Genomic DNA, 17,384 nt, shown 5'->3' with positions numbered 1-17,384 from the left:
TATAATGGTTTTCTGTAAAGCCCTGTAGAAGACGAAGGCTGTGTCCCAGAATTCAACTCCATTCAGAACAAGTAAAATGTAAGAATATGGGAGCCAAGATGTAAAATACACCCATTTTTGTCTAACTTTCAACATAATTTTTTGCATAATTCCGTCTGTGATATTTAATCTCCCAATGCCATTCAGTGCTTGATTGTCCCTGGAGTGACTGGGTCACCGCTGTTGAAGGGGAATTGATGTTTTCTTCACTTGTGACCTGACATTTAATTTTTTTGAGACAGCCAGCTACAAAGTTTAAAATTAAGGCCTCCTTTGCTTTATCGTTCTTATCTTACCTCCCATTTCTGGAGCTTTAGAAGTAATTTCAAGTTTTCTTCTTTCCCCTCTGTGTTCACGGTTGCACGCGGTCTTTTATTGGTCTAAGTACATTGCCACAGAGGGTTTTAGTTTGTCTCACAGTATTGCAATATTTATCCAATGGAAAATGTTGTAGAGAAATAAAAGGAGTGTCTTCTGAAGACTAAAATTAATGAAACAACACCCAAAACCTAATAAAAATGTTGTAAGAAAAAAATGTTATAAAAAGAAATGAGTTCTGACAGAGAACAAGGAATTATGCTGGCAACAATTGTAAACACCTGTGTGACTCATGGCCCATACTTATACATACATATACTGCATTTGGTAAGAAAGGTAATGCTGAGAGCAAGAATGAGCACAGTATCCTCTAACTGTGTAAGAATGGCTGTGAAAGATTATATGGAACTTGATTAGTAGGCTGGGAAGAACGTGAGATAGTCACAGCAGCTTTAAATATAGACTGGAGCCTTAAGTTTGAGTATGTGAGGCATGAAAATGGAGTTTTGGCATGGCCACATGAAAGCTGAGAACATTCAGATCTGTCAGAAAAAGGAGAAAAAGTGACAATGAGAAAAAAATTCAACCCTGTATCTAAACTTCTGGATTAGCATTTCAAGTGAAATCACTACATTCATTCTCTTTCTCTCCTTCCTGCTTTCCTATTCAGTACTAAATCACTTGGATAAATAGACCAACTTTTTAAAGAAACAGCCTTTAAGGTCTTTATGCTTTTTCATAAAGAGCAGGAGTAAGTGTTTTTTTTTGGGGGTGGGAGGTTGGGTAGAGGGGGCAGAATTTTCATCCTCTGGTCAATCACAAACTCTAATCTGTGGTGAGTTGAAGTCAGATGTTCAGACACTGGTTGGATTCACAGTTAGCATCCGGGGAAAATTCCACAGCTCAGGGGTGTTTATTGGACCTCCTGGTCAGTGTTAAGCCCCTTTTTTTTTCACAAGTCTGTGTGTGCCTGTGTGTACATATGTAATATATAGGTAAAGCTCAACTATTATTAACAAGTTGCCTGATCTAGAATTATTCATGGAATGAGCAAGAGGGAGCCATAAAGGCAACCTGTTTGTAGCCTCTATCTAGCAATCCCCATAGGCTGAATCCCAGATGTTTGAGCATATCTAAGCAAAGATCATATTTTATTTCCTGTTTTCTATATACTTCCCCCAGCTACCAGTCAGTGTGTTGGGTTAGATGAACTTTGTTCTCGTTCAGCAATGAATAATTGTGATGCTGTATGCTCATCCATGGTCTACTGCAAGATCCTCAGCACGAAAAATAAGTGAAACATCTATGCCTGTAGAAGTGAGTTGGAGTGTTTGTTGTGTGTATTGTGATTAATGACATTTATGGTGCTGTTTCCCTGCTTTGAAGAAGGGAAATTTTCTAGCTGTCATGCAGGACATTAAGGAAGAAGGAGATGAACTGGGACAGAGGAGAAGGAGTTCTCCATCAGTGTGGAAGTGCAGGGGACCTGAGCATGGGGACTAGAGCTGATGGGTTCTGGGTTTGAAAACGAGTTTTCTATTAGCAGAGAGTAAAATAAATCCCAAGGTTTCCATAGCCCAATGGGAATATTTGCGCAGTGCTGTGTAACATTCAGTAATTAGGGTGAATGGCATTCAAATGTTTCACCTTTTCTCTGGTGAACATTTATGTGATTCAAGTTGAAGTAAATGAGGTATAGCATGAGAAATCCACAGATTTCTGCTTCAGAACATCCCAAAGGAGGAAATGGTCTAGGGTAGGCTCATGGTAGTCATAATCTTGCTTCCCTCTGGCTAAAAGGAGCATTTTCATCCTGGATTTCCCAAATCCCTGTAAGCGTGGGATGTTTGCCCAAGTCTCCCCTAAAAAGATGGCTCAGCAGAGCAAGCATCGTGACAGGACCCTGCAAACCTACTCAGACATGTAACTCCTGCATGAGGCAAGGGTTAAAGCCCTTGCTGTTTGATCTGTGTGCTTTAGCACAAGGCTCCCACGCAGCACACTGGCTTTTGTGAACGTGCTCCTGGCTGTGTAGGAGGGCAGTGGCAAGGCAGTCAAACCAAAGAAAAGGAAATCTTCTACTGCTCCAATCCCCCTCCCACCTCCACTGATCCGTGGGAAGACTATTTAGGGAGATGATCCAGCAAAACCCAAGGAGCACTGCCCTCCGCCCCCCTGGTTACCCACAGCTATTTGTTTTGTTGTGTTTTCCGCACGGTAGGTTTCCAGCCAGCTGGCCTTGCTCACCGGCCATGGTCCCGTGATGTGAGGGCCAGTGATGATGCTCCCTGGGAGCTCAGGGGGGAGGATGGTGACAAACAAACTTGGATACCCTGAGCCAAAATATGTCCCAGCATGCCTGAGTATAAATATACAAAAGGCAGCAGAATCAATAAATTATCTGCATGCTATGTGCCACGCAGTGATTGGCAGCGAGAATAAGGTCAGTGCTGTGGCTAGCCTTACACACTTAAACCTGAGCAGGATCCCCCCACTCCTCTGGCAGCACCGTGTTGCAGAAGTGACCCTCTGACTTCAGTGGAAATACTTGTATTTTCCAAGTAGGGGGAAACCCATGGCACTGTCTGCTCCCAGTCCATTCCAGCTCGCTCTGCTGTGTCAATTCAAAGGGAGCAAATAGCCACTTCTTGTTCATGTTTACAGCAAGTTCTAGCAGTGCCTTGAGCAAAGATAAGGGAATGTGGGGGTTTCACCTCTCTAGGGCACAGAGCAGAGTCTTTCTGGGATGAAACACTGCATCATGGCAGAAATACTTCTCTGTATGCTCATATAGTTGAAGTTCACACCAGCACTGAAATTCAACGAGGGAAGAGTATGCAAGATTGTCAGCCGTCTTTAAAGAAATGTTTTGTGCTTTTCAGGACAAACTAGTCCCAAACTTTCCTATCCAGGAAATTATTCTGTTTCAGTTATTTGTATTGAAATGAAAAGTATATTTTGCTCCTACTCACTCTCTTTTAAATGCATATGAACTCAAGAAGCTGTGCAGACTATAGGTATGTGGAACAGCAACAGCTGTACTGTACTCAGAAAGGTAGATATGTAGACAGGCTCTGTATCCTGGAAACGGTCTTGAGATCCTTAGCTCTGCACACAAAACTCTTCAAGTGCTTTTCTTTCCCTTTCTCCACACGGGGGAAAAATGTGGAGAAAGGGAAAGAGCAGGTCACACCAACAGGCCAAAGGAAAGAATGTAGTGACAGGCCGTGGGGGAATGTCTTCCAGCTCAAAGAGTAGGTTTAGGTTAGATATTAGGAAGAAATTCTTCATTGTGAGGGTGGTGAAACACTGGCACAGGTTGCCCAGAGAAGCTGGGTGCCCCAGTTCCCACAAGTGGTCAAGGCCAGGTTGGAGGGGGCTCTGAGCAACCTGGTCTAGTGGAAGGTGTCCCTGTCCAGAGCAGGGGAGTTGTGGATAATTTTTAAGGTTCCGTCCAACCAAAACCATTCTATGATTGCATGAAATTCTCTATCAGATCCAATTGACTCGCAAGAGACGCACATAGCTCTGCTGTTAGTACAGCACCGTGACAAAAGAACCAAATCCACCCACAGAGCCCACTGCATAAACAGCCTTTACCAAATTTGCAGCCCAGCTTAGCCCTCTAAAAATATTTGGGGGGGGTGATGTCAGCACCTGGATTGCCAATGCACTTGTTGGTCTCCACCCTCAGCCTACTTTAGCTCCCACACAGGGACAGAGCACCCAGACCGAGTGGGAGATAGGCAGAAGCTTGGAAAGAAAGATTATCTGCAGTGACCCAAAGTCCAGAGGCAGAACCACTGGGCTCCATTTATCTCCTCAAGGTAAAAGAACTGGCTTACTTATTAGGTCAGATTTTCTCATGTGCAAGGACATAGAAGGCTGGCAAAACAACTTGAAAATGTAGGAATTCGTTAACTGCATGCACTAGGCTTTTAATATTTAATCTGCAAACTAAATGACTTCAATTGAAACTCTCTGTCTTCATGCTGGTATGGTCCCAAGGCTTCTTGTTTGCACCACAGATGTTACAGCCTGATTGTGTAGCTGAAATTCTTTGTCTAGACTTAACGTTTCATTTTTTTAAGGGTTCTTATTTTATTTACATGGTAGGCAGAGATTAGTGCATGATATTTCTGATAAAGTATTCTCTTTTCTCTGCATGAACTCCAAAATCATATAAAATTCAAAAATTACTATCATAAAGTAAATAAAAGCAATAAGCAACAAAAAAGTTTATGAGTACAACTCAAATGGGATTTTTGAAATACGAGAATTTTAGCATTTTTCAATTCAACTTTTCCTTGAAATTTTAGGAAAGGCAGAAGTTTATTGAGAAAATACTATTTCATCTGTGGAAATGACTCACAAAATATGTGAAGTTCTTCAGAAATTAAAATGTCTAACCTTAGGTTCTCCTTGTACTTTTAGTAGTAACAAATAATTCACATTTATTAATCTTTCTCTATAAAATAATAGTTTGCACTTAATTTTTTAAAAACAATACACCTACAAATATAGGAATTTAAAAACTCTTAACAGTAGTCTATTTACGATGTATACTTGTTGAAATGGGTCTTGGGCATTATTTATTTGAGAACACTTGCAGAAAGCAGCATTGATTTACACAGACTGCTCACACCTGTGTACTCTATTTTGGGGTGACACTGGGAATGTCCTTGCTGGAAATCAAAGAAGGTGATAAGCTGCCAAAGATGGCTTTTACTTCTTAGCACCCCAGAGCTTACTGACTCCTGGCACTGAAACAACATTTATTTAGACTGACATAAAAAACTCTGTGGAATCTGCCACCTTCATGCGTCTGTCCTTTACATATTTTTCTTTTTCTTTTTTTTTTTTTTTAAGAGCCTGTGACCTGAAGGTTGAGCTCAAGGACACATCCAAGCAAGTCACCAGAGTTTTCCCTTTGCTCTGCCTGCTGACCTCTGCTCTCTCCTCATTATTCCCAAAAAATGGAACTTTCCACGCGAGAAATTTGCCTCAACTTCATGGTTGTCCTGGTTACTGTAATCCTCATGTGGCTCCTTGTGAAGTCTTACCAGGATTGAAAGACTCTCAGAAACCCTGGAAGTGATTTCATTGTGTGCATCACACACATCAGTGGCACCCACAGCATGCCACAGCATTTAGCTTTCAGTCAATTGAGGATGTTGTGAACCTTTATTTTTTCACTCTCTCCTATCTGTTGCCTGTGCTAATGTTTGTAATGGGTCTGTGATGGTGTAATTCTTTCAGTCTGCAGAGATCCAGCTGTAAAGTGTAAGATGCTTAGGAACAGCTTGATGTGGCTGTCTCCTCCATGGTAGTTTCTGTGCGTGCTGTACTCCCAGCCCACCGTGCTGGCTTGTTTGGCAGCAGTGTTGGGTTCTGGAGGGTGTAAAACTGCAGCGTGTAATGTAAGAGCCTGTATTACCCAATGTAAAAGGCATAAACTTGCTTAGCAAAAAGGAATGTGAAACCTCTGCTTCCACTTGCACATTTTGTTTAAATAAAGACCATGTAAAACCATTTTTTGGAGCATTCCTTATCCTTCTCCTGACCTGAGCCAATAATAGCTGTGGTACAGTGTGATATGAAAGTGGGGTAGTTTCCTTGTTCCTCCTACTTACATTTCAATTTTTATTTTTTAAAAAGTGCTGTAGCATGGAAACCCTGCAGCATAGCAGACATGTAACCACATACATGACCTGTTTGGGTGATATTCTGTCCAGAGAGACTTACACCTTTGGTGCCTGTGGACATGGACTTCAAAGAGAGCCTTTGTCCCACTGGGACATCGTCAATAATCGCGTTTTCTGAAGCTGGATTTCGGGCAGGGATTCCCACAGTTTTATTTTGGGCCAAGCTATTTTTGGAGCAGTGCCTGCAGGGATAAGCCTGGCCAATTGCAGGCGTAGGCTCCTGCTGGCACCCCAGCCCGGCCATGAGCCTTGCCCAGGGCAGAATTCCCGGTGGGACATGCCAGGTGTCACGGCACGGCCGTGGCCAGCCTCAGGAGGCCAGCCTCAGGTGTCTGCGTTGCTGCGATGGTGTCGTCGCCTGCTAAAACATCTTGAGCCAGATTGAAGAGCCCACAGTCCCTGGGCTTGTGAACTCAGTAATCAAACTCCTCCCAGGAATTCCCCATCTGTCATTTTAATGGCTTCAAAGAATCAGCATCCTCTACAAAGTACAGATTCCTGTAGGAAGGCAGTTTAGTATGTGTCATGATGCTTTCCCTTCGCTTTCCCTTCCAGGGGCCTGGAAGGAGCAGGCAGCACTGCAGGGCTGTGCTGGTGAGGCAGAGCTGGCCCTCACAGGTGGGATTTGGCCCTGGATTTTAGGGAAAGCGCAAATACTCTGTTAGCACCACTTATTAAGGGTTAGTGTTGCTTCGAGTTTGCTAATAAATTAGCCCTTGCTCTGTGTCATTTGTACTGTCCATCTGGGTTTGCAGTCTTGCAGTTTCTGCCTCTCATTCTCCCAGTCAAGGAATCCCCACTGCAGTGCAATGCTAAAAAGCCACCTCTTGTTTATTCCTGGCTGCAAATGAGCAAACTTGCCTCCAGCACTTTTGGGGATGACAAATTTTCAGAAAAAAAAGCGCTGAGACATTGAAATGAACTTCTGTCAGCAATGGACACAGCCTTTCTCTGCAGCCCACCTTGCACCAGATGCTGCTCTTTTATCAGTATTGCACATGGTCTGCTTGTGTTCAAAAGCTTGGCTGAGACCTGCAAGCAATGGCTAGAGAAGGACATGGAAAATCTATTTATACATACCATGAATACTTGATAATTCAATATGAAAGATGAGAATCTTTCGCTGGCTGTAACTCCCTGGAGAGAGCAAATACCATGGGCTCATCCCAGTCTAGCAAATAAAAAACCAGAGGTGTGGTCTTCACTGCCTGAACCAGCAGTGGTTCAGAAACAGTTCAAAGTGATCCTAGCAGTTTTCAGTATGTAATGAAAATTGAATTGATAGAATGGCTTGTTTTGCAAGGGACCTTAAAGTTCATCTAGTTCCAACTCCCTTTGCGAAGGGCAGGGACACCTTCCACTGGACCACCCTTCACTTTAGATCCATCCCCCTTGTCCTATCATGTAGCATGTTCCTCTCCAGCTCTCCTGCATACCCCTTTAGGTACTGGAAGGCTGTAGAAGGCATTCCCAAAGCCTTCTCCTCTCCAGGCTGAACAGCTCTCTTAGCTGGTCTTCATAGGAGAGATGCTCCAGGCCGCTGACAGTCTTTGTGCCCCTCCTCTGTACCAACTCCAGCAGGTCCCTGTCCTCCCTGTGCTGGTGCCCCAGAGCTGATGCAGCCCTGCAGTGGGCTCTGAGCAGAGCAGAGGGGCAGAATCCCCTCCCTGGCCCTGCTGCCCACAACTGGATGCAGCCCAGGACACGTTTGGCTCCCTGGGGGGTGAGCGCTCATGGCTGGATCGTGTTCAGTTCTCATTATCTGATGCCCTCAAGTGCTTCTCCTCAGGGCTGCTGTCAATCCATTCTCCACCCAGCCTGTATTTGTGCTGAAAGATGCTAAGAAGATATTCTGGAGAGTTTGGGCCATCCACAACTTTCAGTCACCAATCTTTTTCAGAGTCGACATGCATCTGACTGACAATATGATTAAGGTAAATCACCTTGAACAAGTTCTTAAAAGTGAGAATACCAGCATAAGTGGTTCTCTTTTCAGGCATTTCTAGTTTCCAAGCATATTTTGAATAAGATAAATTACTTGCCTAGGTCATTTGCCTGAAACTGAGGCAAAAGACAATTCGACATTTAGTGCCAGATCCTGTGAAGAGACAGCATTTTATAGGTGTACAGGCACATTAATGTGTGTGTACACAAAACTTCAAGTAAATACAGATTTATAAATTCAAAATTTCCTAGTTTGAGGGACCTTAATGTAGGTGTTTGGTATGACCCTTAAGGTTCCAACTCTGTCCATTACCTTCTTGCTCACCAAAGAATCCCTGGATGAGAGATGGCTTTGTGGAGATGTACGTTGTCATGATTTTCCACCCCTTTGCAGTATAAAGGAGATGGAGAACATCAAACAACTTCTGCGCTAACAGTGATTTGTCTTTAGTTTATCAGTCAAGTTATTTTAGGCAAAATTTTCATTATAACGATACTTTAGTGTAAGGGCTCTAGCCCCTGTAGCCTCCCTGGGTAAAGTGTTCCAGTGCTTGACTGTCCTCACAGTAAAAAAAGAGTTTCCTTATGTTTAAATGTGTTTCCTGACATTGAGTTAGTTCTTATTTCCTCTTGTCTCATTTTTGGGCACCACTGAGAAGGGTCTGGCTCTGTCTTGTTCATTCCCACTCACCAGGTGTTTACATACACTGAGAAGACCCCTCTAAGCCTTGTCCAGGCGGAACAGTCCCAGCTCCTTTAGCCTATTTTCATCAGATGCTTCCTCATCCTTATGACCCTTTGCTTTGACCCTCTGCCTGTCTCTCTTGTACTGGAAAGTCCAGCTCTGGACACAGCATTCCAGACGTGTCTCCAGTGCTGAGCAGAAAAGAAGGATCACCTCCCTCAGTCCACTGCCAATGTTCTGCCTGGTACAGCACAGGAGGCTCTTTGGCTTCTGCTACAAGGACCCATTTTTGGTTCATAGTGACCCCAGTGAGCCTCAGGTTCTCTGTGGAGCAGCTTTCCAGCTGCTTGGCCCCTCCTATGCTTTTGTATGTCAGCATTTGGCCCAAGGGAAGTTTTACACAGCATGCCCAGGACATCAGTGCAGCACAGTTCCTGCCCATGAGTGTGGAGGGATAGAATGTAAGAAAGAGAATAGTGCAGAAGGCAGTCTCACACCTGAGGAGTTGCAGCTGTACTAATCACCAAAGATTAGGAACAGGCCACAGCTATGTCCAATAAAAAGACGAGTGCTACAAAAGAGTGAGTTAGATGGGTGAGGAGATAGTAGGAGTTTGTTGGTTGTGTTGTGAAGAGAGATGGAATTTTTGGCTGTGCTGTGAAGTAGAAAGAGTCAGTGCTATGAGGAGCTGCACATGAGAAATCACTGAGAAGGTATGGGAGTTTTGCAATAAGATGACAACACATGAGGAGGATTGCCCAGGTGACACTTTACCACCCCATCCCCCTGCCATCCCACCTCTTTGCTAAAGGTGCTCTGTGCAGCAGGAACTGCTCACAACAAGCATGACAGTGGTTGCTCAGGGCTGACTTGGCCCAAATGAGGTAATCATCCTGCCAGCTAAGCATGGATGAATTGGCCACACACAGAACCAGACGTCCAGCAGCAGTCTCTCCATTCCCTTTACTGGGCTTTGGATCAGACTGCAGCTACCTAGTTCTAGATGTTCAGATTTCAGAAGCTTGAGTCTAGGCCTGGTCATGTGGAATTGCTGAGCCTTTAGTACCTCATTACAGAGGAGCTCAAGACATAGGATGTTCAGCATGCTTTTGGGAAAAATCAGACTGCTAGTTTATGGGTCTGCATACCAACCTAGAACAAATTTAGGCACCAAGATTTGAAATTTTGGCTAATCATTAGAAAATTGTTCAGTGGGGTCTACCAGAATGCTTTTACCCATCCAATAGGTTTTCAGTTGAAACCAGTTTATCTATTTCTTTTTCAAGAAAACTGTTGAATGATGTGTCAAAGCTGCTGTAGGCTGTGTGACCTGTGCCCCCTTCTCCTTTATTGCCCAGGCTCCAGGCCAGGCAGGCTCTCTATCCCATGTTGCATAACCAATCACTCTCATGATGTGCTATCTCCAAGCCACAAGGTAGGAAATTGTCATGCAATGAGAGAGAGGTGAGTATGGGAAAAAGAAGTGGCTGACATCCGATATCTGCATGTGCTGCTTCCTAAGCAGATTGATTACAAACATTTTCTTAGTGACATTTTTTAGTTTGCAAAGATTCACTCAAAATGCAGTTTTCTGTAGGGAAAAAAAATGGCACACTGTGTAAGCTCTGTGTTCAGCAGATGGAAATATATAACATGCAATGTGTAAGTGCTGTGTATGTATTCAGCAGATGACAAAGAAAAAGAAGAAGAAAATGCAAAACCCGGGGTATCAAGGCAGCATTCCTGTGTATGTACAGAATCTTTCTCTGGGTCATGCCAAAAAAAATGTGAAGCATAAATAACTTCCTCGCTATGTAGCAAGTCCAGCACAGTTCTATTTATACAACTGCATTTGGAAGCGTGCCAGAGGCAATAGATGCCCTTGCAATTCAAGAAGAACTTGGCACAATCATAATCTATATTTTGCTAGTGCAGAGAGCTAGGAGGGATCAAGAAGACTGACAGGTGCTGACTCGCTGGCTGGCCATTGTGGGGGCTCCTAAATCACTCTTCACCTGCACAGCTGAGCTGGTTGGCCCCCTGTGTGCTGGGCTTACCCACGGATTACGGGTCTGAGCTGGAAAAGCCTTTGGCACGTTTCTCAGGGCACATACAGCTGCTGCTCAAGCCAATCAGCTCTGACCTCCCAGCTTAACAGTTCAGCTGGCAGCTTCTGCAGAGAGATGACAGCACTTTCAAGCAGGCTCTGCTATGCTTATCAGCTAATGCCAATCTCTACTCACACCATGCTGATCTGTGAGGGAGTGCAAAGAAGCATAAATTTGTAAATGGAACAAACAGAGGTGGTCATCTTGTCCTACTGTGTGTGCTGCATTCCACTTGTACTTTCCAATTCTTGGCTGTAGTGGGTGGATGAAGGAGATGAGTAATAATTTGGTTTTGGCAGCAGTTGTTAGATAAATGTAGACTCATGCTTCCTTCTTGTACAGTTTGTATAGCACGGGCCAGGAAGGTTTCTGTATGTGCCTTAATCTTTTGGTTTTGCATTTATGTCTTTTAGTGTAACCAGATGAGCTACCAGAGCTGTGCCTCTCTTCCAAATGACTGTTTTCCTTGTGTTTCAACTCTTCCCTCCTGGGAAGCAGGCAGTGGGTTTTGTGGGTTTTGTCTCAGCCTCGTGGCCAGAGATGTACACAGAATACCAGAATAATGTCCTGCCCTGTTCATGTCTGCTCCATCCTGCTGTCCCTGCCACGTGTATGAAGGCCTGGAGCAAGTGTGGCTCAGGTGACCTGAAGATCAAATTGATGGGTCAGGATATTCATGGTGATCCAGGTATCAGTTGCTCAGGAGAGACTTAATCCCTCATGGATATGTGCCTTGGGAGGAGGGCTCCTGGAGAAGATCCTACCTTGTGCTTATAGAAATCTGCATATTTTTACATGCACATGGCGTTTGTGTGGGCTTGCACATCACTGTGACAGCCTGGCCCAGATGCATCACCCAAAATATCTAGTGGGAGTGACCCAATTCCTTAATCAAAACTACGGGACACGTTGAGCAATAAATAATCTAGGATGGATTTTGCATGTTCTTCTTTTCCCTGCTGTATTCAACCCTTCTGCTGCTCAGCTTGTTGTTCTCAGACATCTCTTGGCATAGCTAAAAGCAGGGATATAATTTTTTAATACTTGCAGCACAGTTTCACTGGTGACTGCCAGTTCCTGCAGGATTGACCTGAGCCTTGTTACCATGTTAGGCAGGATCTGCCTTGGCTTGCTGCAAGCCTTTTCCCCAGTGTGCCCCAGTGGAGCTGGGCCTGGTTATGTCAGACAAGGATCTGCCCCTCTGCGTCTCTCTGGTTCTGATCTGCCCTCCACAGAGCTCTGTTTTAGCATCACCTGGAAGAGATATGCCAGAAATAGCTTTGGATCTTCCACTTCAACACAATTTTCAATAAAAGAATTTCGCTATAAGCAGAATTAATTAACACTTTAATTAAGCTATGATTTGGAAACAGTAAGCCTCACACTTTAAATATATATCTCTATTTCAAACGATGCTTTCAAATTGCTAGGTTCTAAAACTTATTTGGCTTGGAACAAAATAAGCAATATCAATTAACTGAGTTTATTAGACTTCTTTTGCAACAGATTTGTTTTTAAAATTTAGAACAGATTTTTTTTCTATTCTATTTAAAATAGAATTTTAAATCTACTGTATTTTTTTAAAGTGGTTTAAATCTAACTGAAATCAGAGATAGTAAGCATTGAAAACACTAAGCCTTGTTTTTTTCCTTTTTTCAGTCTGAATACGTCCCTACTTAATGATCCCTCTGGGAACTTCAGCTGCATTTTTATCTGAGTATCAAGAAAAATGTGAAACTGAAACTGTTGCATCAGATACAGTCAATTCCATGTCATAATGAGGCTAAATCAAGTCTCCTGTGAGATTAATAAGTGGGAACTTATAGCTGTTGTCCCCTGACTTCTACTCCTTTCTGCAGCCTTGGTTGGGAATTTTGGCTCTTCTCTCTTTTGAGGCTGCACTCAGCTGAGCACTGAAATTACTGAAAAATCCCTTTCAGGCTTGGGGAAAGCTTGTCTGCATAAACAGCCAGCTCCAAATGTGTAGTGCTCAGCTTATAGATTTAAATCATACCATATTGCATTCCCTGACACAGAACAGAGTGAAAGTCAATGAAATTCAGACGGGAAAAAGAAAAACCAATCAGAAATTTCAACAAATAAGGGCCCATTTAGCCAGAAAAAGAAAAAGACCATAGGACACGGTGTTAATGCAAATATTAGAAAGATAAAGATGACAATATCAGTAAAGAAGGTGCAGTATGCATTAAAGAAATCTTTATCAAAATAAACTCACTGTTAAAAAAAATAATAACCCTCCAGCCTGACATTTCAAAAATAGGAAAAGTGCAATTAGGACTGAAGTGTCAACCGGAATAAGACACCAGGGAGGCTGTAAGGCAGAAAGCACTGTGGCCATAGAAAACTCCAGCTTCACACCACCTCCACAAAGTGGGAAAATGTCAAACTGGCCTCTAATTCCTGGTACATTTTTTAGTAACATAAATTATTTCCCCTTGGGCAGTCAGATGTCACAGAAGGAGAAGTCGTGCAGCCATTAACAGGACACAGGATCAGGATCAAATGTTACCTTTGTAAAATGATGGTGTGACAATGACCACAATGTGCGCAAGGGAAACTTCCTTATGGAACTAGGAAGGCTGAAAGAAGAATCAGCAAAGCACAGGGAGGAGTTATCAATAAAATACTACTGCTTAAAACACAGAAAATGTATCTACATTGGCAAAACTGAAGAGAACTCAGGAAAGTTAAATAAAAAGTTGTAAGGAGGGCAAGAAAACTGTTGATTAACAGCACAGCAGATGCATAAAAAGCTAAAAATAAAATACATCAGAAGCAGGCAACCTGCCAGGAGACAGCAGGGCTTGCAGATGATAGATACAGAGCAGGAGTGCTCAGAAAATATGTTTGGTATAGGAAAGGTATATTAATTACCTGCAGCAGTGCTCCCTGTAGAAGGGATTATGAGAGTTTCCAGGCTAGAACTTTTATCTGCAGGTGATGAGTAATGGTCTCAACCGATGGGCCAGAAGCCAATAGCATGAGCAGTGATATATCAGCAGGACCAGATGATGTTCACCTGGTGATTTTAAAGCAGCTTGGATATGAAATTGCCTGCCAAGTTACTGTGGAGTGTAACTTATTTCTCACATCAGACTGGTACCAGAGAAATGGGAGGTGGCAGATGAAGCATCAGTTCTTAAGAGGAAAGCAGAGGACAGCTGGGCAGTTACAGACCAGGAAGCTCTATTTCCAAAAAAAACCACCAAACCATAGAAAACCAGACAGAATTCAAAGGCTCATAGTTGCCTTGGGTTGTCAAGCATTGGAACGGGCCATCCACAGAAGTGGTGGAATCAGATTCTCTGGAGGTATATAAAAAAAGTGTAGATGTGGCATTCAGGGATGTGATTTAATGGTGGACTTGGCAGTGCCAGGTTAATGGTTGGGGCTGATGATTTTAAAGGTCTTTTCCAATCTAAAAAATTCGACAGTTGTATGAATCTAAGTGGAAAAGTCGGCAAGGCTTCAGCAAAGGGAAATCTTGCTCTTGGTACCTATTACAATTCTGAAACAGTAAAAGTGAGCCAATCAATACATTTTAAAAACCACAAACTGTGATGGGAGTGAGAGGGGACTTCTGCCTTTATCTGGGTGAAAGATGGAAAGAGAGCGGCAGTGAACAGTGAAATTGGATAATAAAAGGAAGTCTACAAGAGCCTTCGCTGTTTAACATATTTACAGAAAAAGCAGAAGGACTGCAAAATTTTCTGGTGGTATACATGTCATAAACGAGGGGTTGCAGAAAGTAATCTGAATGCCAAATCATAAGTTATATAATGGTAGATAAAGTTAAAAGTTGACAAATGTGAAGGAGAATACATTCGGAGAGAGAATATTCCAACACAAAATAATGAGCTCAGCAGGCACTGGCATACAGGAAAAATCTAGGAATAATTGCAGAGAGTTCCCTGAACACATCAGCTCCATGGGCAATGTTGGAAAAATTGCAGAGAGCAATAAAATAATAAAAAGCATTGTAAAAGTTTTGACTTGAGAAGAAATTTGGTAGACGTAGATGCCTTTACCTTGAAGAAAAAGGTAACTGAAGAAAAGACATGAGTAATAGCAAATAAAGGCAAAAAAACTGGCTATTTGCAGTGTCTCAGTCCATCAAATAAATGGCAAACATAATAGCGACATATAAAATGAAGAAAGGCATTTGGCAAAGCAAAACTGAAGTGTAAAACTCAAAAGTACAAGATGTTTTGAAAGAAAACAGAACAGATATGTTTAAAATGTTTAGACAAATCTGCAGAAGGAGAATAAAAGGAAGCTTAACCCACAGACTGCTAAATCTCAGTAGGTATTCTGAAGAGTTATTGCACCTTGCTTCACCTACCATCAGGGCACCAATGTGACCAGCCCCAGCAGCAGACACCAGGCACCTCACTGGGAATGGACATGGGCCAAATATGACAAAGGAAGATTGCTGACAGCCTTCCAATACATACAACATAACATCAAAGAAGAAAGAAAGAAAAAACTTTTCCTTGCACATGAAGTAATGGGTTTGGATTAGCAAACAGAGACTTTGGAGCAGTTTTCTTAGTCTAACTAATGGCTGGTGTAGTTGATTGCTATGCTACATTGCTGAGAGGTGTGGGGCTACCAATGTCAAGAGATGCTGCCAGTGGTCCCAGGGAATGGGTTCAAAAATCCATCAGGAATACTTTACAACCACTGTCCTAGCTTGGAGAGGGATACTACCTTTTAAGGATTTCCTGTGAAAGAAATATCTCAGAGTTTAAGAGGCCTCAGCCTTCCCAGCCTGGCTCAATGAAGAGGAGGACACTTTACAATGGAGAGAAATGCTAATAGAATGCTGCTGTAATTTGCTTACAGGAAGAAACAAGGAGATGTGAATAGACCTATGTGCACTTGCCTTTATGGAATTTAGGAAGTGTTTAGGTGACTCAGAGCAGTGTTTCACAGCATGGAAAATGCTTGCCTCAGGGAAGACAAATGCTGCTCTGATTTTATTTCCTCCAGGCTGCTCCTGTCTCTTTGGGATCTGTCAGGTCTGAAGTGCAGGGTCTTTGGCAGACTATCCCCAAGGTGAGGGAATTCCCAACAGCCAACTCCTATTCAAGAAACTCTTGATAGAATAGAATAATAAATTATTTCAAGTTGAAAGGAGACCCGTAAGGATCATCAAATCCAACACCCTGCAGCTTGCAGAAATATTAAAACTAAACCACATGGCCGAGAGCATTGTCCGGCCTCTCAGTGAACTCTGACAGGCAAACTGAGCGAAAAATCCCCCATACAGATCCAAAGCCCTGAAGGGCATGGCCTCAACACGCCTGCCAAGCTCTGAATTCTGTCAGAAACAACTAAAATTTACCTCATTTGATTAACAGGGCTTTCTTGGAGATAGTTACCAAGCATCCCCACTGCTATTGCTCCAGCACTCAGCGGCAGCCAAGGGCTGTGGGAGGGGAATTACAGGAGCTCGGAGAATGTTGTTATTTGTGCCTCGGGCTCCCAATGTCCCCAGTCGGTCGCACCGGGAGCGGCGCGGGTCCGGCGCTGTCCAGGGTGCTGAACCGGCGGCTTCGCCCTCCGCGGCTGCCGGGGCGGCTCTGCCCGGCGGGAGGCGGCGCTGGGAGGGACCCTGGCACCGGGAGAACGGGGCTGTCCACAGCCTCTGGTTGCTTTTTAGACCAAGAAGAGAAATCTCGTGCTTTTACCCCAGAACGGTTCTTGGTTGTAGTGCAGAGGGGTCAGCTGGAAGGCAATTAATCATTGAATCACCTGAGTTGTAAGGGATCCACAAAGATCACTGAAGACCAATTTCTGTCCCTGCACAGGACGACTCCAAGAATCACACCATGTGGGTCAGAGCATTTTGCAAGTCCTTCTTGAACTCTGTCAGGCTTTGTGTTGTGACAACTTCCCTGGAGAGCCTGTTCCACTGCCCAACCACCTTCTGGTTGAAAAACCCTTTCAAAATATCCAACCTAAACCTCCCTGACAAAACTTCAGGCCCATTCCCTCGTCTCCTGTCACTGGGCACCACAGAGCAGAGATCAGTGCCTGCGCCTCCTCTTCCCCTCACAAGGAAGCTGCAGACTGCAGTGAGGTTTCCCCTCAGTCTCCCCAGGCTGAACAGACCAAGTGACCCCCGTGGCTCTTCATACAGCTTTCTCTCTAGGCCTCTCACCATCATGATGGCCCTTCACTCACCATTATGTGAGGCTGTTCATAAAAATGTTGGTGCTTATGGCTTTGAAGTGGTCTTTTGTGTTTTGGGGGCTTTTTTTCCCTTATTATTCATTGTATAGTCAGACATCAGTGGTGAAGACTTCGGTTGTGGGGGCCTTGCAAGAACGAAAATTTTGCATGGGGAGTGAGACTTTGGTTTTGAGGAAACAAGAATGCAGGTGAAAAAATAACCAAGGAGGGAAAACCCAAAGGTTTTGATACGATGGTTAACTTGTTAGAAACTAGAAAAAGTGCTGGGAATTAAACAGAGGAAGCTGCCCCCCCTCCAGGGGTAATCTGACTTTCTGCGTTTAGGTGGTGTTGGGGTTTAGCCCCAGATGGCAACTCTGCATCCCC

The 17,384-nt window shown here is 43.6% G+C and overlaps 1 protein-coding gene across 1 annotated transcript; it reads left to right on the top strand.

The window, feature by feature from the left end:
* The first annotated feature begins 4,092 nt into the window (after window positions 1–4,092).
* On the top strand, window positions 4,093–5,865 carry SLN (sarcolipin). Its single transcript, XM_058800426.1, has 2 exons — window positions 4,093–4,184; window positions 5,227–5,865. The coding sequence occupies exon 2, from the start codon at window positions 5,334–5,336 to the stop codon at window positions 5,427–5,429; it is 96 nt and encodes a 31-aa protein (XP_058656409.1). The 5' UTR covers window positions 4,093–4,184; window positions 5,227–5,333; the 3' UTR covers window positions 5,430–5,865.
* Window positions 5,866–17,384: the final 11,519 nt, after the last annotated feature.

The sequence above is a fragment of the Ammospiza caudacuta genome, chromosome 2 (genome assembly GCF_027887145.1).
Source record: "Ammospiza caudacuta isolate bAmmCau1 chromosome 2, bAmmCau1.pri, whole genome shotgun sequence".
NCBI classification, from domain to species: Eukaryota; Metazoa; Chordata; class Aves; order Passeriformes; family Passerellidae; genus Ammospiza; species Ammospiza caudacuta.
Note: the sequence above shows the minus strand (reverse complement) of the source record. Positions and strands in the feature narration are given on the sequence as shown.